Source organism: Mya arenaria, chromosome 5 (genome assembly GCF_026914265.1).
Source record: "Mya arenaria isolate MELC-2E11 chromosome 5, ASM2691426v1".
NCBI lineage: Eukaryota > Metazoa > Mollusca > Bivalvia > Myida > Myidae > Mya > Mya arenaria.
In genome coordinates, this window is record NC_069126.1 from 77,220,682 (window position 1) to 77,246,710 (window position 26,029).

General features: G+C 34.4%; 1 protein-coding gene across 1 annotated transcript; it reads left to right on the plus strand.

The window, feature by feature from the left end:
• Nucleotides 1–730: 730 nt before the first annotated feature.
• Nucleotides 731–18,778, plus strand: LOC128235980 (uncharacterized). Its single transcript, XM_052950764.1, has 12 exons — nucleotides 731–742; nucleotides 1,129–1,232; nucleotides 2,539–2,675; nucleotides 13,891–14,217; nucleotides 14,814–15,095; nucleotides 15,771–16,007; nucleotides 16,192–16,401; nucleotides 16,562–16,657; nucleotides 16,849–16,888; nucleotides 17,029–17,048; nucleotides 17,417–17,583; nucleotides 18,459–18,778. The coding sequence occupies exons 1-12, from the start codon at nucleotides 731–733 to the stop codon at nucleotides 18,621–18,623; spliced, it is 1,797 nt and encodes a 598-aa protein (XP_052806724.1). The 3' UTR covers nucleotides 18,624–18,778.
• Nucleotides 18,779–26,029: the final 7,251 nt, after the last annotated feature.

The window sequence follows — 26,029 nt, forward strand, 5'->3', positions numbered from 1 at the left end:
TTGTCTGCTGTGTTTGGTCCTGTAGTTTCGTTGTATTACTGTATATGACCTATATTAACTGTTATTCTCAAATTCATTCATTTTAGCTCCACAAGCTCACGTTATTGATGACGTCAATCCGCAGGATTTCCGGGACCTTCTCAATTTCAATCTCGTTTCATATTACTCAATGTGCAAGGTGCTTACTTTATTTTTTATCATTTTAACTACTACTACTACAAGTACAAGTAGTAGTGGTAGTGGTGGTGGTGGTGTTGGTGGTGGTGGTGGTAGTGGTAGTGGTAGTAGTAGTAGTAGTAGTAGTAGTAGTAGTAGTAGTAGTAGTAGTAGTAGTAGTAGTAGTAGTAGTAGTGGTAGTGGTAGTGGTAGAAGTAGTAGTAGTAGTAGTAGTAGTAGTAGTAGTAGTAGTAGTAGTAGTAGTAGTAGTAGTAGTAGTAGTAGTAGTAGTAGTAGTAGTAGTAGTAGTCGTAGTAGTAGTAGTAGTAGTAGTAGTAGTAGTAGTAGTAGTAGTAGTAGTAGTAGTAGTAGTAGTAGTAGTAGTAATAGCAGCAGCAGTTTCAGTAGCAAGAACAGAAGCAGTAGCAGTAGCCGTAATAGTACTCTCAATAGGATTGTATTCCTTACATTGAAAATCAAAATTTGGCATTATTCATTATTCAGGCAATTGAAATCGTTAAGTAGTGTTTGTAACGCAGGATACGGAAGTACAACGAGGAAGTTTTGGTACTCGATGGTGGAGGGGGTACAAAACTCATCTAATAGACTAAGGTATAAATTGCGTGCCTACTAAATGCATCTATTTGTGTTCTGCTCTGTGTCTTGGAACAACATCGTCTTCTTACCGACGAATGTGGTATCCGAAGTTGTCGGTCTAGTAGAAGCATGCAATTAAGGATATGGCACAAGGATGTTTCTCCTTTGTTTCCATTATAATAATAAAACGTTATGTATAATTCTCTGATAAAAATCAGGTAAACACCTATAAATGACTTTTGATATTATGACGCTGTGTGTATTTCGTCACTAAGGCCTTGAACTTTTTGCCTTTAAACAGGTTTATTGTTCAAGGTTTGACTACTGGTATCGACTTTGTAGTTTCCATTGTAGTGTAGTATCTTGTTGTTTCAGTTCAGTCTTCCTCATCTCCGTAAGAGCAAGGGGAGCATTGTGAACACCTCCAGCATTAGTTCATCTTCCGTTGCCCGCGACATAAGCATGTACTGTGCAACCAAGTTAGATGATTTTAAATGGCAATACATGTAGAAAAAATATGAATCTTTAAGATCTTATAGGAATAATGTTGACAGCCATAGTGTTAGATCTTCTGCAGATGCCTACAATATGAAAATTTACTGTGTTACAAAAGCAAATTATTTAAAATGACGTACAATATATATATATATATTCTTGACATTACTCGTAAAATATCATTATCTTAAAGCAATATGTATTACTTTAAGAACACATTGGCCTAGAAATACATAGTTTGGCCGATGAAACACCCATATTTGGTCATATTTTGGCTTGGCCTTAAAGGATCTGAGGATTTATTACAAACTGTGTTGGTTTTTACCTACGACTTAGTCAGGGTCTGAATGTCTTTCGACAGTCGTGCCTGCTTTAACCTGCTCCAGAAGCTACTTAAATGTTTAAGGAATATTAAAACCTAGACCGCTGTCAATACTCCTATGTATTTTATTATTATTTTTTTATCTTCCAAAATCAGTCCGATCAGGGGTTATAATTTATGTCTGGTATTTTTCAACAAGCCATGCACGAGTAACTTACTAAGGGATCAATCGAATCAATGTGTACTGGAAATATTTCGCCAGCCGTGTCGCATTGTTTTACAAAGAGAAGTACTGGGATAGGGGGCTGCGTTTGTCGGGTCGTAACAATATATAAACGTACCCTACGTTGTTTGATGTTGGTCATTCCAGGGTGGAATCACATCTCTCACCAAAGCACTAGCTATAGACGAAGCAAAACATGGTGTACGGGTAAATTCGTAAGCATAGAAGAATAATAATGTTGACGTCGAACGTACGCCAGAAGATAATAAGATTAAAAACAAAGGTATAATAACAATTTGAAATAATGTTAGTCTTACCTTTCGTTTGAAATATAAAACATATCTACTCGGAAATAACGAAAATGTGATCTTACGATTCTTCTGTTGATAATATGTGTGCATTTTTCAACGGCTTATACAGTTGCAAATACTTGACAATAGCGCGTTTGACTTTTGAAAAAAAATAGTATGAAAAGTTTTTAGATTGGTGTCGTACGACACGTATTTCTGTTTTTGTAAAGGATAATAAATAATTAAATAACAGTAAACTTATTGAATTTGATTAAGAAAAACTACCTTACATGTTACTTGACGATTATCAAAACATTACCAATTGTCTAGTAGATAAAAGAAAGAAGTGACATTGACACATAAAGAACGCATCATTCAAATTGATAGTTAACCCAAGTTGCTTCTTTATTTTAAGCTGACATTTTAGCTGATCTTTAGTGGTTTTTATTTTCTAGATTTGCACCTTCGACTATACGTACATCGTTGGTGGAGGATTATGTAGATTCCCTGCCAAGCCCTGGAGATGTCATGCAACAGTTGAAAGACAGCATGGTTATATCAAAGAAATATTTTGTTGACATATCCATTTCCTGTACACTATTTTTGGTATCATGAGCATGGTACATGGTAACTATCGCTACTTGACTGTGTCCATGACTGTATTACGCTATTCATATATCAAACCACTCTGAAACATTTACGTCGCAAAATCACAGAACTTAACAAGACGTTTAAAACAAGATGTTGAGACAAATTGGGACAAACGTGACAAACTTAGCCTTAACGAAGACCATCTTTGAAGAGCCAAGGATCAAGATCACACAAACATTAAACCAGAGTCGTTCATCGTCATGATGCACAAAAACACGAATTACATCAATTAACTTAAAGACAAAATGTCGTTATCATTAACTCTGATCTCGCACTTTCATTTTATTTCAGCTCATTGACCGACTTGGCGAGCCACGAGAGATCTGACTGGCATGTCTCTAGCTTGCTGAAGACGCTACGTTCACCACAGTCTTTAAGCTAAATTGTACCGCGTGTCATGTAACGTAGTAACGTATAAACACTTTAAAGTGTCAGGTAACATAAAAGTTTCGTATGAAACACTTTAAAGTAATAACACAAATCAATAGTAGAATTCAAAGTTTATTTGTAACAAAAAGCAAATATTTCATCATGATTATCAAATGTAGATTTACTTAGCTGTTGACAGGTCGTGATAACCGCTGGCTATTAGTCCAATTAGCTTGACAGTTAATGACTGAAGAATACATTCTTTTTGTATATAACAAGAAATTAAATATGCACACCTGTCAAGAGCTAGACGATAAAGGTAGTATATATGAACGCATGTTGTAAGGTTAGTTAGAGTAGGTTTTGGGCATGGAATAGACTTATAGACTATATGATAATCTAGAAAGAACATAATAAAAGAAAGACTTTAAACACTGGAACAGTTGTTGGTTGTTAACTTAAAGAACCATCACGAAAGATAAGTGAACAGTAGCATTACGCGACACGTAAAAGTTTGGCGCCTGGCGACCGCAGATATTCAAGAACAGGGTTGACGTGGAACTCAACGGCGAAGTACTGACGACCACCTGAAACGAAAAAGGGGTGAATGACAATTTCGGTTATATTGGATAAAATAGAGAAATGGTATCACAAGTAGTACCATATTTTGACGGGGATACCAAACAATTTAAATATTGGATAAAAAATATTGAAAAATACGGCGTTCTCACAGGTCTCGATAGCGAATGATTAAAAATAGTAGCATATCAGTCTAGCAAAAATACAGTTAGTGATTTTATACAAAGGTATCTAAAAAGTAACCCTGATGATAACTGGGATACACTAAAAGGGGAATTAAAATCAAGATTTTCGGAAGTACAAGATCCACAACATGCTTTCTGTCTATTAAGGGCAATAAAACAGACACCAGGGAAAATGTTCAAATATATGCAGAACGACTTTTAACTATGGCGGAAGAAGCTTTCGTAGGACATAACGGCGACCTAGTAGTTATAGAAAGGCAATTAATCGGGTTCTTTATTGATGGTTTGGCACATGATTTCCTAAAAATGAAAGTAATGCGACAAAATCCAGATACTCTGCAAGCCGCGGTACGTAGTGCTACAAATGAACAAAATCTTAGAACTAGATTTTTTTTTCGAATAAGCAATGCGCCGAGTCAAAATAGCAGCCATGACCAAAATAAATACTGCATATACTGTAGATGTCCCGGTCATAACATAAAATATTGTAAGTCAAGAAATCGCGAAATAAACGCCATAGGTAAAGAATTTCAAGTTCAAGATAACCAATTTAGTGAAAGGCCAAATAACGATTGGAAATCAAAGATTGAATGTTGGAATTGTGGGGAAATGGGTCATTTTCAAAGGGAATGTCGAAATGGCAGGGGACCATATTACCCCCTCACGTAATAAAAAACTAGGTGTCTCTTATCATAAAGAAGTCGGTGATAGGAAAAAACATATGTCAACATTCACAATATCAATTTGTGGGAATCCAAGTTCATGTCTGATAAAAATAGGAAACATTTCTTTTAGAGGTTAAGTAGACACAGGTGCTGAAGTTAGTTTAATTAGTCGAAAGGCTAAACAAACCTAAACTCTCAAATAAACGCGCTCATTTACAATCAGTTAACGGTAATTCGCTACAAGTTGATGGCTCAGTACAATTAAAATTTAAAATCGGCCGAGTTCACAAAGTGCGCGAATTCTATGTTGTCCCAAATAAAAATAGAAATATTATTTTAGGCAGGGATTTTTTTTTATCAAAAAATGGGGGTAAGACTCTATTTTGATTTAGAATGTATGCGCATCGATGATAGTTATGCACCTTTGGAAGACGATTTACATATTGCATCAATTGTGAGACTTCAAAAATGTACATCTTGAAACCACAAACACGGTATTATTAAAAGGTAGGGTAAAATCAAATCCCAATATAGATACAAAATAAAAATGTTATTAGCTTAAAAACATAAACAATTCATTTTTAGATTCTGAACCAGGCCTTGTAATTGTTAATTCCGTGGTGAAGTTTCAAAGCAAACGTGCATTTCCGATTGCCATTATAAATAACACTCATAAAACAATTAAGTTAAGGAAAGGCAGTGTTATAGGCAAAATAGATCAATTAGAAGCTCAAGAGATTGCTTCTGTTCAAAATACTTGGTTAAAAGTAATCCAATGACAGATGATGAAATTTTGACAGAATAACGAGTACCCAAAGATCATGCTGAAACGCTCTTACCAATTATAATGCAAAATCGAAAACTTTTTCGCTAAAAATGACTCCGATCTTACTCAAACTGACACCGTTACCATGACAATTGATACGGGAGATCACCCCCCCCCCCCAATTAAATTACGACCATACCGCACACCTTTGAATAATAGGAAAATTATTGACAATGCAATTGACGAAATGCTTGAGGCAAATATAATTAGGAAGTCACTTAGTCCTTGGAGTGTTCCCATTGTAATAGTAGATAAAAAAGATGGCACTAAACAATTTTGCGTAGATTTCAGACAAGTAAACAAAATTACAAAACCCACATCTTATCCTTTACCTCTCATAGATGACATATTGTCTATTTTAGGTAAAAGTTCATGGTTCAGTTCGCTTGATCTTAAATCAGGATATTTTCAAATGAAAGTTGCAGAACAAGATAAACAAAAGACTGCTTTTACGACCGGATTCCGAGGTCTTTAGGAGTGGAATACGGCTCCTTTCGGCCTCTGTGGAATCCCAGGTCGGTTCCAGGAATTACTTAACCAAGTATTAGAAGGCTGTTAAAGTTTTGCTATATGCGTATTTAGACGACATCTTAATATTTTCAAAAACAAAGGATGAACATTTGGTACATCTCCAAAAAGTATTCAAACAAATTGAAAAACATAAACTCAAATTAAAAATGAAAAAAAAATGTCAATTAATGCAAGAAGAAACAATGTACATAGGTTTTGTTATTGATAAATTAGGAATCAGATCAGACCCTAAGAAGGTAGAAGCAATTAGACAAATTCCAACTCCTAAATGTGTAAGAGATGTTAGGTCAGTCTTGTAAGCTGCCGGCTTTTACCGCCGATTTTGTCCAAAGTATTCTGAAGTGGTTGAGCCATTGATTAATTTAACTAGAAAAACAGTCAAATTCCTTTGGTCACCAGACTGTGAACGAAGTGTTCAACTACTTAAAGACAATCTGACGAAAATTCCCTATTTATCTTATCCTGACTTTAACAAGCCATACATTGTGTATACAGACGCTTCAGATAAAATATCGGAGCATGCCTCACACAAAAATTTAAAGAAAATGAGATTGGGGATTATGCTAATGAAAAACCAATTTATCTGCTTTCAAATGAATTGTCCGATACACAAACTCGGTGGAGTACCGTGGAAAAGGAAGCGTTTGCCATACATTACGCATTACAAAAATTAGACCATTATTTGCACAATGCTGAGTTTGTTATTAGAACCGATCATAAACCCTTAAAATATATTTTAGAATCACCAATGGAAAACAAGAAAATTCAACTCTGGGGGCTAGGAACAGCTGGTTATAATTGTAAAATCGAATATATACCCGGAAAAAACTAATATCATAGCAGATTTCTTGAGTCGCCCACCATCGTCCGATGCTATCAAAATTGACACCCCCACTGATTACGAACCGGATATAAGTGATAACACCTTTCAAATTTCCGAAAATTATGTTCCAGAGGATATTAAGCAAGTCAACGCCATTAATTCCCATTATCTAAATAAAAAACAGATTGTTGATAAAGAATATGAAGAACAAGATTCTTTCGTAGAACCGGTAAAACAATTTGAAAATATGTCAATGGCTAATGAACAAGATCTTGATGCCAATCTTTTACAATTAAAGATAAAACTGCCAAATGGTCAGCCTAGCAAAACGGAGCAGTATAAATATATTGAAATAGACCGCATTCTGTATTACTTGTCAAACGCCGATCAGGAGCAAAATTTAAGATTAGTAATTCCCAGCCATTTAACACTTTTAGTCATTACGCAATATCATGATAATAACGGGCACCCGGGTAGCCAAAGGTTATTTTCAACCATTAAACAAAAATACTTTTGGCCTGACTGTTTAAAGAATTACACGCATATGTTGAAAAATGCGTTACCTGTCAAAGTCGGAATTTAACCAAAATAAAAGCTCCCATGCAAGACCGTTTGAACATGGCACCATACCCATTCTCAGTAGTGTCTGTAGATGTCCAGGGGCCCCTACCCCTGACCCTTTCGAGGAACTGCTACGTTATTTGCTTCCTAGATATGTATTCAGGCTTTGTAGAGGCTTTTCCAGCACCTGACAAAAGTTAAGAAACCTTAATACACTTACTGGTAGAAGAAAACTGTTGTAGATACTCAACTCCCCTTCGTTTAATCTCCGACAATGGTAGCGAAGTAATTAGCGGTGCTTTCCTGGCCTTTCTCAATGAATTAAATATAAATCATGTAAAAACTTCCATCTATCACCCCCAGGCCAACGGCCAAAATGAAAGATCTCATGCAACTATCAATAAAATTTTATCAAAACTAGTAGAGGGTAATGTCCGACAATGGGCTGTACATCTTAACATGACCTTGGCCGTAATGAGATTTTCAACATCAGAGAGTTCTAAACATTCACCCTATTTCTTTCTTTTTAATCGAGATCCGGTTCTTCCAAACGATAATCTACTACGATAAGCCCAGAATGAAATACCATGGAGAACAATATTATAGAATCATGCTAAATGAACAACATAAAGCATTTGTAGAAGTCCGCAGACAACTTAAAAAAATCTAAACAAAAACGTATGCAAATAGGAATGCCAAAGACATACGCTTTAATTTAAATGACCCTGTCTATTATAAGAACTTTCAAAAACATAATAAGTTGGATGCTAAATGGAAACCATATTATCGTATAATCGAACAGAATCACCACTAACCTACTTAATAAAAAAACAACTTGATAACTCTATCGTTAAAGTGCACGCTGAACAAATACGACATGCAAAAATTGACGAATGGCCAATTCCCAAAACAACTAATAAACGACCTATACGAAGAGCAAACTATGTCGTCGCCCCACCAAGTGATTTATCAAGTTCTGATTCAAATGATTCTGAGCCCATTTATTCAGAACCCCATCAAGTTAATTTACCTCTTTAACAAAAAGGGTTAAGCAAGAACTTGATACAGAGTCTGATAGTGAAAATGAAATACCCCTCGCCGAACTCCAAAAGATTTTACGAAATAAATCTAAAGTCACAGAGAGGCCAACAGAGGTGACGAATGATACTCTAAACAGTTCTGATTCTGAATCCCTTATGAGCGGCATCATCTACATAACTCACACGCAGATACAAATCATATTGATTCTGATAATTTGATAACCCCTGAGTCTAGCGACGATGAAGCAATGAATATTGAGGCTGTTTCAGCTCCCCCACTTAATGTCAAAAACATAAGGAGTCGAGGCATAAAAAGAACGCGATAAAAACAATCTTTAAATGTGTGTCCGTTATGCTGTAATCACAATTCCTTTTTTATGAGTACGATGTGCTAAACATCAGACACCTACGACTTGCGACTACGAGTTGCTTTAAGAATGTTGACATATGTAGAGGAATTCGCACTGTATAAGTGCATTGTGTTAAAATACTGTAATTGTTTGTGAATACTGTAAATATCTACACATCGATTATTAATGATTGATTGTTATCAATTATATTAATCATCTATTTTCAGAAACAAGGATGAATTACATTAATTACCTTGTACTCTGGTACGCGATCGGCATGAGTGATACTTTTGAGATATACGATAATGTCATATTTCAAAAACTTAAAGATATTTTAATTACTAAGTCACACTGGCAATTAGCACTGGTAATTGACACTAAGATGTTTGCAAACTTTCTTGATCAAGTTGATGAGAGATTAATAAATTTTACCGAAATGGCTAATCAGGTTATTATGCATTTTAAGGAAAATGATAGGTATACTGATAAGGACGCATTTATTGAAACAATTAGGAACATTCAATTAGATTTGGGAAATGTACAGGACAATTACGCGAAAATATTAAATAGCTATACAGATTTACAAACTCTAGGCCAACGATCTGAACGGTCTTTATTACCTTTCGGAGGCATATTCAAATTTCTATTCGGGGTAGGAGACGATTCCGACGTTCAAGCTTTGAGACATAACATTATTAATTACAATCATAGCAGCTGGTGGTCTGCTTGTCAGTGTGACCGTTCTCATTCTTTGTAAATATCATTCTGCCTTTCTCCAATGTCTTCCTGACCGATCGCGTCCCAAACACCACCCACAATACAGTCAGGTGGTCTACAAGGCCAGTGAGGAATAGTTACGTATAAACACTTTAAAGTGTCACGTAACATAAAAGTTACGTATAAAACACTTTAAAGTAATAACACAAATCAATAGTAGAAGTTTATTTGTAACAAAAAGCAAATATTTCATCATGATTATCAAATGTAGATTTACTTAGCTGCTGACAGGTCGTGATAGCCGCTGGCTATTAGTCCAATTAGCTTGACAGTTCATGACTGAAGAATACGTTCTTTTAGTATATAACAAGAAATTAAATATGCACACCTGTCAAGAGCTAGACGAAAAAGGTAGTATATATGAACGCATGTTGTAAGGTTAGTTAGAGTAGGTTTTGGGCATGGAATAGACTTATAGACTATATGATACTTAAGAAAGAACATAATAAGATAAAGACTTTAAACACTGGAACAGTTGTTGGTTGTTAACTTAAAGAACTATCACGAAAGTTAAGTGAACAGTAGCATTACGCGACACGCGGGGTCAGAGATCGGTTATGGTGTAAAAATGTGATCCTTTTCATCCTGATTTAGGCCATACAAACTGGACTTTATGAATCATCATGCTTCATTGCTATATTTTGACTTAATACAATCGTTGTGTTTTTGGTTAAGAAGACCTATAACGCTCAACATAACGGTGGTGCAACTATTTGAGTTAACAATAGTATAATAATATTCATGTATTTATGTGTCAACAAAGGAAACAACATATGCATACGCTTTGCACTGTTATAATCGGAAAATTACGGATTTAGAATATCTTACATATATGTCATCACCTTTTAAATATGCATATGCAGGAGGGTACTGTAATATACAATAGACAATATTAAGAAATTTAACATTCATGCATAACTGGAGCGTTTCGATTCGGTGTTTTGATATCACTGAGTATGTCATGATGACTTTAACAAACATAATATCGTTAAAACCGTTGCTATGTGGCGTTGACAGTATTCAACTTCTCATTGATGTCTATGGCCAGTTTCAATTCCGTTCTACGGTAGCATCGAATATGTCTGAATGACTCTTGGAATAGCATATCGTTAACGTTAAACCTGGTGCTAAACGGCGATGACAGCGTTGCACTTTTCAATTATGTCAAAAACAGTTTCAATCAATCCGACACTACTATAATAGTTGTCAATGAACAGTTTCAGTCGCTCCGCCACTGCTATTGTAGTTGACAATGAACATTTTCAGTCGCTCCGCCACTGCTAATGAAGCAGTCAATGAACAGTTTCAGTCGCTCCGCCACTGTTAATAAAGCTGTCAATGAACATTTTCAGTCACTTCCGCCACTGCTAATAAAGCAGTCAATGAACAGTTTCAGTCGCTCCGCCACTGCTATTTAAGTTGATAATGAACAGTTTCAGTCGACCGCCACTGCTAATAAAGCTGTCAATAAACAGTTTCAGTCGCTTTGCTCTGCTAATAAAGCAGTCAATGAACAATTTCAGTCACCTTTGACACTGTCAATGAACAGTTTCAGTCGCTCCGCCACTGTTAATAAAGCTGTCAATGAACAGTTTCTGTCACTTCTGCCACTGATAATAAAGCAGTCAATGAACAGTTTCAGTCACTCCACCACTGCTAATAAAGCTGTCAATGAACAGTTTAAGTCACTTTGCCACTGCTAATAAAGCTGTCAATGAACAGTTTCAGTCACTTTGCCACTGCTAATAAAGCTGTCAATGAACAGTTTCAGTCACTTTGCCACTGCTAATAAAGCTGTCAATGAACAGTTTCAGTCACTTTGCCACTGCTAATAAAGCTGTCAATGAACAGTTTCAGTCACTTTGCCACTGCTAATAAAGCTGTCAATGAACAGTTTCAGTCACTTCGCCACTGCTGTTATAGCTGTCAATGAACAGTTTCAGTCACTTCGCCACTGCTGTTATAGCTGTCAATGAACATTTTCAGTCACTCCGCCACTGCTAATAAAGCTGTTTATGGTCAATTTCAGTCACTTCCAACACTGCTAATAAAGTTGCCATGTGAACAGTTTCAGTCACTTCCGACACTGATAAAGCTGTCAATGATCACTTTTACTTTCAGTCACTTCGCCACTGCTGTTATAGCTGTCAATGAACAGTTTCAGTCTATCTGGCTTTGCTACTTTAGCTGTCAGTTTCAGTCAACCCGATACTGCTATAATACCTGTCAATTAACAGTTTCAATCAATCCGCGACTGCTTTTATAACTGTCAATAAACAGAATCAATCAATTTGACACTGCTCTTATAGTTTTGCTTCAAAGTAATCCGATTTCCAGTGTATACCAATTTTCGTGTCCATATGACAAAAACTCCTCAAATTGACCGCCGGAAACCGATTTTCTATTTAGTCATGGTTAGTGTTTGAAAATCGGACTCGATTTGCTATCGATAATCGAATCGGACCAAGCATATCGATTTACTATCGGACAATAATCGAAAGTTTTAATATGAGTAAGGAATACACATTGCCAAATAATGTTTGTATTAGGTCTGAAGCTGCAGGTAAACTCATTACTTATTTCTCATTTGTTTTTCACTTGCATACATAATCATTTCAAAATAACATGATATCATGTGTATGCTTTTCCAACACACACAGAAATACACGAACGCACTCAAACACACACACACACGCCCACGCACACGCACACACACACACACACACACAAAGACACACACACACAAACACACACACACACACACGCACAACAGAAACGCACACACGCACGCGCGCGTACACACACTTTTAAATTTTTAAATACTTTAGTGTTAATTGAACTCTAGGGAATGCCTTTTCAAAGTTTTTTTACAATTGCTTACATACATTTGTGTAAAGGTAAGTGAACACGTTTGTCCAAAAATGAATAACGCTCGATGTTCTTGAAAGTTAGTTCAACAATTCGTCAATGAACGTACTTAGATGTTGTGGATAGTTTTTCATAATAATCCTTTTTGATTTACAGCTCCCGAGACCGGACACGGTTTAGCGCTAACGTTTGTTTTATTTGATTTATTTGTACGGCTTGTTTTTATACTTCTGTATGCACAATTTTCTTTCATGTAAATTAACAAAATCAAATATGTTTAAATGTGATTAAATATGCAATTGTATATTTGTATATTATATATGTGTATTTGTTTTAAGGTTTATAACGAAACTCATTTAATGTTGACGTACATGAATCGGTAAATTCCACGTATTTCTGACAGTTTAATAGTATAATGAATAAAAGAGAAGTGTAAAATATATAAGGGTCTTTGGTGAGAATATAAGTTAACAATCTCTATTAAAATCCATATAAATAAACACCAAGCTTTCGTAATTCATACTAAGCAACTGTTTTTTTTAAAGAACAATGACAAGATGTGAAAGTATTTAACTTCCTTGAAGGCTTAGTAAAGCATTTCTTCTTTACATATATTATGACTGATAATAATAAGGACATATGTTAAATAGTTGTATTCAATTTATTAATGTGCGCACAAAATGGACGCCAGCTTTTACGTTCTATTATGTTGCCTTGGTAAGCGCTTTGGAATTATTTATTTAAATGGTACCTTTGATGATTTTCTTAAATCTCATCTCGTATTTCTATCCCTTCATATTCTTAACTGTATTTAAGGAATGATTTGCGGGGTTGATTGCGTTCATATCCCCGATAATGACATCAAACCCGCAATTCATTCCTTATATTTACACTAATAGTTCATTATTTCATTCAAGAATTGTTAAAAAAATTCTTTTTCATTTAAAAAACCTTTCCAGCAATCATTTCTTACCCATTCTCTAAATAGAACGACCCGACTGTAACCGGAAACATTTATTTCAAATGACGTCACAATAACGCGGGAAAATCTTAAAATCACTTTTTAATGTAAAAACAATGTAATGCAAAACACTTATGGCGGCAATACATTTAAAATATAATGAATAAACCCTTTTTAATATGTTGATTTTTACTTTACGGGACCTTCTGAAACAATTCAAACACTAACAAGATCAATAGTTTTTATGTATATTGTTATGCGATGAATCACGACTCGAACATATCCGAAGATGTTGCGTTCATCGATTAATTAACGCAATTGCCGAAAGGCAGTTTATTTAAGGAATGCAAGTTGAGTTTCTAATATAGTTATATATATATATTACACGAGATAACATTTCCCGTCTTAGCCAAACATACTTCAAGATAAATATAGATATGCGTTTGACTTTGCTTCTTTTATTTTCTTAGGTTTAAATAGTCTCAATCAATATCTTGAAATGAATGCTTAATGACTCTGTTATTGAAGACTGTCCAGTCGTTATCCACTTTTTTAGCAAACAAAATATATATACTATGTTATTTTTTTCTTAATATTATATTTTAACTTTTCTAATTGTAGTGTTCGTTGGAGATGCATCTGGCTCGTGTGGGTCATTGACAATTATGAAGCCTACGTTTGTGGACAGAAACGTCACCTTGAAATTTATCCCTCGTCATCGATGGATCGCAAACATTGTCTGGATGTACACTCATGAGTGGGACGTAACAAAGGAACACACAGTTAAAGGCATAGAGAAACATTTTCAACAAAATGTTGAGGACGGGCTAAACTATCATACTATGATGTTCTTCGCGGAAGACTCTCGCAATAATTCGAAATTTCATGTTCAATGTAGCGATGGGAAAGGGAATAGTTCAACAAACACTGTGAAGCTACACTTACATGGTTTGTCTAGATATGAATATGATTTACATATGCTTATTGGTAATTTTAAGTATAAAAATATAGATTTAATTGCATTTTGTAAAATTGTGTGCATAGGCGTTCGTCAAATATTTTACCTTTTGTATTAATTTGAGTAACTCTGCATAGTAAGTAAAGAACAAGTAAGGGATACTTCGAATTAATCATATCTTTAATTTCAGAAATCAGGCTCGATTGTGGCAATCTGGTACTACTATCTCCTGAAATAAAATATGGAACGAATGTTGAAATAGCATATTACCCTTCTGATAGTACCTTGGACTTCGAGAATAATTTAAATAACTGTACATGGTTGAAAGGGTTAGGACAGCCCTTGTATCTTCGAAACGATACTTTTGAAGAAAGGAAAGTGTCTGATTATTTGTACACTCTAAACTTACACAATTTTATGGAGAAAAACGCTGGACACTACGCTTTGAAATGTGGGCGTTCAGTTGCACATACCACAAACTGGTTACACATAAATGTGACAGGTAAGGCTCAATTATTTTTTCATATAAGACTGAGCGATCACATTGTGCGTACTTTGTTAACTAGCACCTTATTCATCTTTTTAGATAAGCAGCTTATTGGACCAATAATGGATAACTGCGTTTACGGCAATGCAGACACTATCATTTATTGTAACACAAGTCGTACGACAGGAAAATCTCATGTGACCTTTTCCATTGGAAGCACAGTAATAACAATGCCAGAGAAAGAGACAGAGCCAGGGGTATATACAGTTGTACTAGTCTCAAACACGTGGAGGGACAATGACGGTCACATTGCAACTTGCAAGATCTCTAACAATGATTATGTACACGACCTGAACAGTTCAGCTAAATTGTGTTACATGGGTAATTGTTTTTTTTTTCCCAGAGCGGAATATAGATGTGCCTTAAAATATTCATGTTAGGAGTATATTAATCATTTCTAAATAACGAAGTGTGTGAAATTTAAAACAAATAAGTTGTTGTATGTAATGTGTGTAAAGTACTTTATAAGAAAGTACAAGCTATGGTAATTTAGCTCTTTGTAGTCAAACACATAGAAATTAAGGTAAATAACACCAATTCGGTAGTGTCTTCTCATTGTTACATGGGTTTTTTTTTCTTTCGTTTCAATGGCATGTAGCAGTAAATCAAAACATGCTTATACCATTTCAGACCACTGTCTACTTTTTATCTGTATAAGTTTCGATGGTTTGTGATTTCTGAAGAAGCTGAACAGTCTAGATCTACTTGATATACTTTTATGGCTTACAATTTCATCGCATTGTCTGTGCTCATACACCGGATTTGGACACTATTGAATACCGTATTCTTTTTTCTTTCGTTTCATGTCTAGTAAGGATGTGAAACTATTTGCCATATACGATGTTGGGGTCGTGAATCACCAGAAATGAGTGTTATATTGCGTACAAAATGTCTATAGAATATATCGGAAATGTTTCAAGTAGTCTGTGGCCATTAGTCACTGTCTTTGTGCGTTGTTGTGGTATGAATGGATCAAATGTTGTTGTCTATTATTAGAGAAAGGCTCGGACCCTATTTTGATCATACAAGAATACATTCACGATGAAAATACAACACTTAGTTGCGAGGTGTCAAATACACGACCCCCAACGATGATTGAAATATTGGTAGACAATACACCCATCAGCAATGCTGTTCATGAGGATTTATTGAACGAAACGTCAAAAACTTTTGACAGTAAAGCTTCCATATTGATAATAGACAAGAAGTGGAATGGGAAGGAAATATGTTGTCGTAAAATATCAACATTTTATGGAAATTTGAAAGCCACCTGTAAAACATTCAACATAAAGTGTAAGTTCATATATGGTGTATAAATCCATTCATAAGTTTTATCGTCCATTGAGATCTTTACATTTTTCCTATATATTACTAATTATTCAGACAAGCTCAAACTCTTACTATTTTCTCAATAAAGTACAGAATGACACCATGTTTGTTGATTGCACAACGGGCGAAATCGATTGTCTGGAAGGTAGTTCTGGGAATGACACACGTACTAGTGGTATACGCATCGAGAAGAAATGCCCGCTAAATAAAACTGAAGCGACCGACAACGGAATAATTAAATGCGATCGAACAAATGCTTCGGAAGATGGATCTAAACCACGCCCAGAGTATGTTGCAGGTATGAGTATTTCAAACGAAATATCACATTTGTTCGTATAACCTCACCATTTGATTTACCATTTAAAAGTATTATTTTCTGTGTTGAATACGTTGGACTTGATTATTTTGTTTGGAATGTAATCAATGTAAATGTTAAAATGTATTGATCGCTATTACAGGCGACAACAGTACGAGGTCGTTCAAGCTTCCGCTGCAGCCAATATTGGTAGGAATAGGAGCGTTTGTTGTTGTCTGTATAATCGTTGCGTCAGCAAGTAAGTATCCAATTAACCCGAATGTGAAAACAATAAATAAGTTCATAAGTACTATGAGTGTGCTAAGTACGGGTGACATTAACGACCATTTCATGCCATTTAACACCTGTTCTAGAGATTTAATATATTTTATAAACTTTAACTAGGATAAGCCTAACAGATGATCTTGTTTCTATATTATTCCATTGTAGGGACATTGGTACGGTGGAGTAAAGGTAAAGGTAGCATCCGGTAAGAACTGCTATTACAACTCATAACATTGCCCAAAACGTGTTATATTTTTAAATTCAATTATTGAAATTCATTCCAAATTGTTTAATAACTGATAATTTCATGTCCGGGTGTAATTTAAGTTTATCTGTTTTATATAGGAATCCGGACAATATAGAAGGTATGTTAATCTTGTTTTTCAATAAACTTCAGTGCGAAATCATCAAATTATACATTTATTAGGACTTTTAACGAAATCAAAATAATTATTCAACCGAAAATAATTGTGTCTTTATTTCACTTCAGAGGTTCCGTTTTTTCTCATATCAAAACAAAATTAACTTCCAAATGAATCAAAACGTTTGAGTTTAGTTTTCATTTTAAATGGGTTCGCAGTAGATATATAATATCGCTTGAATTTTGACCTAAAGTATATACATTTTGATGAAAAAATAGATTGAAATACAAAACCTGCCAACGTACCTTTGTCAATGTAATGAACATCAGGTAGCCAAAACAATAATTTCAACCCAATATATTCTGCAAAAGTCTCATCAGCGAACGATGCTACCCACTCTCGTGATACAAATGAGTGTGTGGAAATGCCTGAGACATCAGTGGATATGGATGCCTCTCACGATTTGGAAAACGATTATGTCAAATTGCAGACACGGGAAGACTCCATGATGGCCCGGAAGCCAATCACAGCTATTAAGGTATTCCCTAGAAATTGGAGAATCGTAATTAATGTTCTGCTGTACTTATTGTTTATCAGTATGTAGTTAAATAGGTCCATAAATGTAGTTCTTTAACTGGAAGCAAACATCAACGCAATTTTTAACTTTATTTTGAAAGGAAATAGTTGCTATCATAATAATTTCATCCCATTTACTGTTTTACAGCCTGCATGAACACAGCGGTAGAGTCTCCATCCAAAACATCGCCCAAAACATTTTGCATTTCTAACCCAAATCGAATGTGTTTAAGTCCCTTTAAACATAATAAATTTAAGCTTTCTATATTTTTTAAATATAAATTGAGTTAGTTTCTCCTTTTAATGAGTTTTAAGACTTTTAAAGGAAATTATTTTAAAGATAATCACGATGAACTTTGTGTTATTTATACATGAGATTAAGCTTGTGAATATCAGACGTACGTGTGTGTATACGTGTGTATGTGTGCGTGTATGTTCACGCGTAAATGTGCGTGATTTTATCCGTGCGCTTTGGTGTGCGTGTGTGTGTGTATGCATGCGTGCGTGTGGTTGTGTGTGGTTGTGTGTTATTGTTTTTATATACATCCATATCTTAACAAAATGCATAGAATGGTTATACAGGTTTATAATTTAGAACTATGTAAGTCGTATATATTGATATGAACATTTTGTGAAACATTATGTGAAAAAATGTTTGTAACTTGGCGAAATGAAACATGATTCTTAAACTGTTATGGTTATAACAGGAGCCAGGCTAAGTACTGCTATTAAAAGCTTTGTATTGATATAGTCTAACATATATGTTTATTGATAATTCCTAATTCAATCATATTTATCACATTAACATATATGTATAGCTAAAAATAACTCTTACAGTCAAAGCATGCGGAAAGCAGTCTGATTTACGCGGATCTGGACATCGACCATCTACAGAAAGCCTGCGTTGTTCCGATACCTGGCCCAAGACCAAACAGACGAAAAGAAGCTACGGTGTATGATGATATAGACTTTTCTAAAACAAAATCCGCGGGACCTCATTAAATATAATAGGATACGTGTAGAAACGCGTAGATTGTGTCATGACTCTGGCAAAACAGGATTACAACATTGCTTATGTATAACTCGGGAAGACTGTGAAATAACTGTTGCAAAACAGGAAAACTTCATTGTGTATACATGCAATTCGTTGATTGTGTTATGACTGTTTCAATATAGAATAAATACAATGTTTATATGTAACTCGTGTATATTGTGTAAAGACTGTTACAAAACAGGATAATTTCATGGCTTATATGTAACTCGTAAATATTGTGTAATGACTGTTACATAACATGATAATTACATTGCTTATATGTAACTCGTGTATATTGTGTAATGACTGTTACAAAACAGGATAACTTCATGGCTTATATGTAACTCGTGTATATTGTGTAATGATTGCTGCAAGCAGGAGGACCGTACTACTTATATGTAAACCGCTTATATTGTGTAATGACTGTTGCAAAACAGGATAACTACATTGCTTATATGTTACTCGTGTATATTGTGTAATGATTGCTGAAAGCAGGAGGACCGCACTACTTATATGTAAACCGCTTATATTGTGTAATGACTGTTACAAAACAGGATAACTACATTGCTTATATGTAACACGTGTATATTGTGTAAAGACTGTTACAAAACAGGATAATTTCATGGCTTATACGCAACTCGTGTATATTGTGTAATGACTGTTGCAAGCAGGAAGACCGCACTACTTATATGTAAACCGCTTATATTGTGTATTGACTGTTGCAAACATAAGGAACGCACTACTTATACGTAAAGCGCTTATATTGAGTAATGACTGTTGCAAACAGAAGGACCTCACTAATTTTATGTAAATCGCTTTTATTGTGTTATGACATTTGCAAACAGAAGGACCTCACTACTTATATGTAAATCGCTTACATTGTGTAATGAATATTGTAACTATGAGGACCGCACTATCTATATGGAAATCGCTTATATTGTGAAATGACTGTTGCAAACAGAAGGACCTCACTACTTCTATACCAATCACCTATATTGTGTTATAACTGTTGCAAGCAGAAGGATCGCACTACTTATATGAAATCCGCTTTCATTGTGTAATGAATGTTGCAAACAAGAAGACCGCATTACGTATATGTAAACCGCTTATATTGTGTATTGACTGTTGCAAGCAGGAGGATCGCACGACGTATATGTAAATCGCTTATATTGTGTAATGACTGTTGTAAGTAGGAGGATCGCACTACTTATATGTGAACCGCTTATATTATGAAATAACTGTTGCAAAGAGGAGGACCGCACTACTTATATGTAAATCGCTTATATTGTGTAATGACTGTTGCAAGCAGAAGGATCGCACGACGTATATGTAAATCGCTTATATTGTGTAATGACTGTTGTAAGTAGGAGGATCGCACGACGTATATGTAAATCGCTTGTATTGTGTAATGACTGTTGCAAGCAGGAGGATCGCACGACGTATATGTAAATCGCTTATATTGTGTAATGACTGTTGTAAGTAGGAGGATCGCACGACGTATATGTAAATCGCTTATATTGTGTAATGACTGTTGTAAGTAGGAGGATCGCACGACGTATATGTAAATCGCTTGTATTGTGTAATGACTGTGGCAAGCAGGAGGCCCGCACTACTTATATGTAAACCGATTATATTGTGTAATGACTGTTGCAAGCAGGAGGCCCGCACTACTTATATGTAAACCGCTTATATTGTGTAATGACTGTTGCAAGCAGGAGGACCGCACTACTTATATGTAAACCGCTTATATTGTGTAATGACTGTAGCAAGCAGGAGGATGGCACTACGTATATGTAAACTGCTTATATTGTGTATTGGCTGTTGCAAAGAGGAGGACTGGACTACTTATATGTAAACCGCTCATAATGTGAAATGACTCTTGCAAAGTGGATGATCGCACTACTTTTATGTATATTAACAAAGCATGGTGTATGTATTGCTTATATGTAAAACACGTAGATTGTGTAATGATTGATGCAAAGGAGCATGACTTCAATGCGTACAAAGTTAAACGAATATATTGTGTATGCGTGTGACTACATATATCAATAGTTAAGATTGTATAATGAGTGTTGCAAACCAGGAAGACCAAATTGTTTATAGGACAAACGTTCGTAGATTGGGATTCTAATGTGGCAAAACAATTAGGACCGGTTACCTAAGAAAACGTGTTAATTGTGTATTAACGGACATGTGGAAGTACAAAATATATAATCTTCAGGATACATACTATAATATCCAAACTCTCATTATCAAAATCAATATTTGGTTAAAAAAATAACGTTTTTTGTTGTGTTTCAATTATTCAATAAAGTTTCTCGAATTCTTTAAAAACTCCTGTAACGTCACGCTCCGGTATCACTGTTACTCTTGAAATGTCGAAATAATAGTTTCCATATTTACTGTTTTGTTCCTTAATGAATGTTTTTTTATGTAATAATTGCTGTAGAATATGCTTGTTTTTACTTTTTGCAAGTATGGACATTGTAATAAAAGGATATTAGAAATTGCGGAGTTTGAAAATTGTTCAACTGGTATTGATGATATTAAATTATGACAATAACATATAATTTGACAATAAGTCATTGTTAGTTCCCCCTCTTTTATACGTACAAGTATTCATCGAATGTGACAAAAGTACAAACTCTGAAATCCCTCATGTTATGACAGATTAATATATGCATCATATTTGGTTTCAACAATATTTATTTCGATATAATATTTACAATTAGTTTAGTTCAACAAATTTGAGCATACTCAAAATTAACAAAGACCAACTATGTAATGCATTGAAACAGAGATGATATAAATTATGCACTAAACAATAGTGTACACATAATTGAGAAAATAGCCTTGAGGCTTATACTATGTCTCGTTTCTGCATTGTATTTGGCTTGCTTAATAGTAGCAAAGATATATTAAGAGTTTAAGGGTCTGAGTTAGGTCCCTTTCCTTTTTTTGTTATTATGTTCAATTTCCTTAGTTTTGAACTTCAACTTACTACATTGACATGACGTGAAAGTTGATAAGGAAGTAAACAACATTAAACATGGATATAGCGAACTGGTGCGATTTTACTGAAAACTGAGTTTGACATCCTTGCTTTTGCATATACATGTACTTAGATTTTGTAGGATTTTCTTTAGGAATATGATGATTATAAAATGATACAATTCTAGCATTGCACTTGAATATATTTGTATATATGAATATATTTCTGTCAATGTATGGCGAAATCATATGGCAATATTAATTCTATTTCATTAGTAAAACTGACAACTATTATTGCATTAATACATGCATTAGTGTATTGCTTATTCAGCTGCATACATTAAGTACTGGTTAACGTTCCAGCTATTGTGTCTTCAGGCGGACAATATACCGTGTTGTCTCCAGTAGACCAATTATGATGGGAAGGCGAACCGCGTATGATATCGTTTAATTTTGATGGAATACTAGAATAATACCAGTTGGTTCAAGCTGATCTCCAATGATGTTGCAAACCAGACATGCGCTTCTGTAGCGTCGAAAACAATCCAAATACTACTCGTTATTAGTAAACATACAATATAATTGTTTTCTCACTACAAATCATTCCTTGACTTTGAAACATTGAAATTTCGACAACCTTATAGAGAGCTGAAACATTATATTCACATACAATGTTAGCAGCATTGCTTAATTTTCTACCGATTCCGTTTTTACGGCTCATTATAAATCAGATTAGAGACTCACACACATTTGATTACTCCATGCACTTTTGATCAGCTATACTGTACCAGAATACAGAAGTTTGAACATCAAGATAAACGTTCAGCAAATTAGACGATTATTAGTGTGAATGTTAATTTGAAAAGAAACATGAAATAAAATACATGTACTCAACGTGCGATGTCATCAATTTCAGACCTCTTTTGTAGAATAACTCGCCTGAAAATGATTCAGCATAACCACATTGTCACCTTGTACATTATTTCGACAATATTTATTTGGTGCAATCCAAGGAAAAAATAAAGCTGATGGTATAAGAAGTATCGTTAAAACCTCTATCTACAATCACTTACGTGGACAATAAATGAAAAGCTAACGTCAACGTTTAGTTCAGTTGTACGAGTGCACCCAGGTCAATATTGAAATGGAAGGGGCGTTTGCTACTCAAACATGTTTGTTGACACACAAGTAATAACATTTCGAATGGCGAAATGAATATTACTGCACATACATTAATACATTGTTCTCGGAGTCTGTGCACGACATTATAATAAAAGCAAAAATTACTGAAATAAGCGGCATCGGCAATACACTGACTTTGCGGTCCTTAATTACTTCTCACAATATTAAGTACGTTTTATTGTGTGCGAAAAAGAATAAAAGCATCGGATGTAAGATCGTGGGTAAAACAATTATTTCTTTATTTTAAACATGTCAAATAAACATTTTACCACATCGTACATATTAACAACAACAACAACAACAACAACAACACAAACGACGAAATGGGCTTCCTATAGCCATCGTATTCCTTAAACATGCAGTATTAAATTGTAATAAGTCAATATTGCATAAAAAAAAAAGATTTATGAAAGTTGTCGATGAAAAGGGGTAAAAGCATGATAGAAAAACAAACCTTTACAAATTATACAGCACAATATATGGCTTTGTATAAACAATTTCATTTTAGATGTATATATCAGATAAATATTTCATTCCAATCATCTACGAACACAACATTACGCTTAATGACAATCAAACTTCACATCCATTTATTCTGATATACGTCAGACCAGAGTAAAAACCACAGGACAAACTTCAGTCTAATTATGAAACTAAGAATGATCTGGAAAACTATACCTAAACAGTATGAACAAGTTATGAACTAATGCTATATATATAGCTATATATATATTCAATATTGACATTTATAGCAACATCAACACGACGTAGAACATGTTGATAGATAATGTAAAGGTATATTTATGGACATGAATATTTATGTCATGTACGGCATACCACAGAAACAGTTTTAAAGCCAGGAAATATGACGTATCCGTTGTTTGAAGTCTTCGGGTTTGAGATGTCTGTCAGTTCTGACAGTGTTCACTTCATCCGTTCAAAACCACCTAACACAACCATTTCCGTCGAAACGGCGATGACAAAACTGAAATGCTTGTTTCAACTGAAACGAAACTAATTTTAACCATTGAGAGGCTAACTCTATATGATTCGTTTGCACATTATCGAAATGCTGCGTTATTCCAGTTGTCTTCCTCTGCAATTCTAACTGTGTACCTAAAAGTATTGAGAAAAATTCAATGTTAACGTCTACTTTTGCCAGTCTTGTTTGTTTAAACCAGAATCATTAATATTTTATAAAAAATTATATAGGAAAACAACACTATATACATTATTCAAAATAATTTAGTCCAAAGTCCCATTATGTTTTAGTGATGAAAACGTACTTTTTTGTATGTATATCGAAATGAATTGTCTTAACATTTTTGACATTTTTCTTATTCCCAGAATGATAAACAATGCATTTATCCCAATTACAAAATGTAAAAAAACGAAAGTATAATCCTCATTTAGCACGCACTTCGTCATCACAAAATTTGCATATAACTTGTCTTTCTGAATACCTTACATTCTATATTGATATATTTTAACTAAAAAGCGTTTGAAAACACTTATTTGATAATTGGTTTACTCTATGTTATCGAATTTGCAGAAAAATTACAGTAATGGAAAGGTATGTTGGTTTCAGTGGGGTGCAAACACTCACGCCGGAAAAGTCAAGTGAAAATAACCATACAAAAAACATCAACACACTAACCTCTAGACCACCATGCTTTGATATTTTTTCATGTTAAACTTACATTCTTACGTAATAATGTGTTGACATGAATATGAAAATTGTGGTCTTTTTTACGATACTTGAGCAAATATCAACATTTGTTGAAGGGTTCAAGCTTTAAGTATCTTAGTTTTAACACTCCTAATGATTTGCCACTGATTATTTCGTCATACACGAAAGAGTGCATTTTACTATAACTGCGATTTTTTGATAGCCACATTGATTATGTTTCATTCGAAAATAATTGCGCATCGCAATTTATTAAAGTAACATTAGCTTAATTTCTTAATGTGAAAATTTATTTGAATATGTTCAGTATTTCTCTAGTTATATCTCCTGTCTATTCCAGAAACAGCTTAGGTACTGTTTGCAAAGCGTTATAATCGGCCCACTTATCTACCTCATAAGCATAAAGTAGGTCAGTGGTCCAGTTTGAAATTTTGTTGGTATTTCCCTATACATTTCTTTTTCATAACGCATCGTGTGGACCATGGGAATTTATCAGACATTGTATGAGACTTTATCATAGTTATATACTAACTCTTTTCTCTAATTATTTATTTACACTGGTACTTTAATCTATACATTCTCATCATAGAGCGAGGGCGGACGTTTGGGATAGCTACATGAAGGTTATCAGCTAAATGAAAGACTCGAGGGGTGAAAATCGCCGTTTTCGTTCTCATATACCACAACATGAAAAACCCGTCCATTCCCTCTAATATCCTTCCGCCGACCGATTGTTACTATCGTCTCTCAATTTAATTTATACATACATAGTTTCTTCAATTATCATGTGTTTTATTTGGGGTATCGGAATGAAATGTAACACATTGCCAACCAATCGGCATTCTCTATTTCATTGCTCCATTTCTCATATCTAAGTTATTATCACCAGAAGTACCATTACAACTCCCAAAACACGATTCACTCAAGACAAAAAGGATCACTTTTGATAAATAGTGCAATGTTTCTCTTAATAGACCCAGCCCCTAGTGGGTTAATAACAAGAGTATCTGGCCACTGGCCTCTGTAATAATGTTTGTTATATATAGATCCAAGACGGTGTTGCTTCTCAATCTCCCAGTATAATATATTACAATAGGTTACAAACGTTACAAACAGCTAAACCAGAAACTGTTTTAATAGATAAAAAAACATTCTTAGTTTCTCGGGCACATATTCAGGGGACAAATTGCTTAACCTAGTTCATGGTCTAATATGAAAAAGAATATACTTTTAAAGAATATGTTTTGGTTGAATACATTTCAAACAAAACTGAAAATATTTTTTTAACTGGAACAAGAGGTACAATGGGATGAAAAGAAGCGATTACAGCAGTAGTTACTAAACATTATTAAGTATGCCTTTTCTCTATTTGAATCGCTAACATTAAACCTTTTGGGGTTTAGTTAGAAATGCAAAAAAAAACAATAATCATTTATATGCTGATACAAATGCATGGTTTCAGAAATATAAAGTTTTATAGTTTGACCGTTCAATAAAACTGTTTTTCATGAGTTA

Excerpts from the sequence above, each read along its gene's own strand:
- LOC128235980 (XM_052950764.1), top strand. Across the intron at positions 14,218-14,813 it reads TGTGAAGCTACACTTACATG|ATAAGCAGCTTATTGGACCA; the intron begins GTTTGTCTAGAT and ends TCATCTTTTTAG. Across the intron at positions 16,008-16,191 it reads TGGGAAGGAAATATGTTGTC|TACAGAATGACACCATGTTT; the intron begins GTAAAATATCAA and ends TTCTCAATAAAG.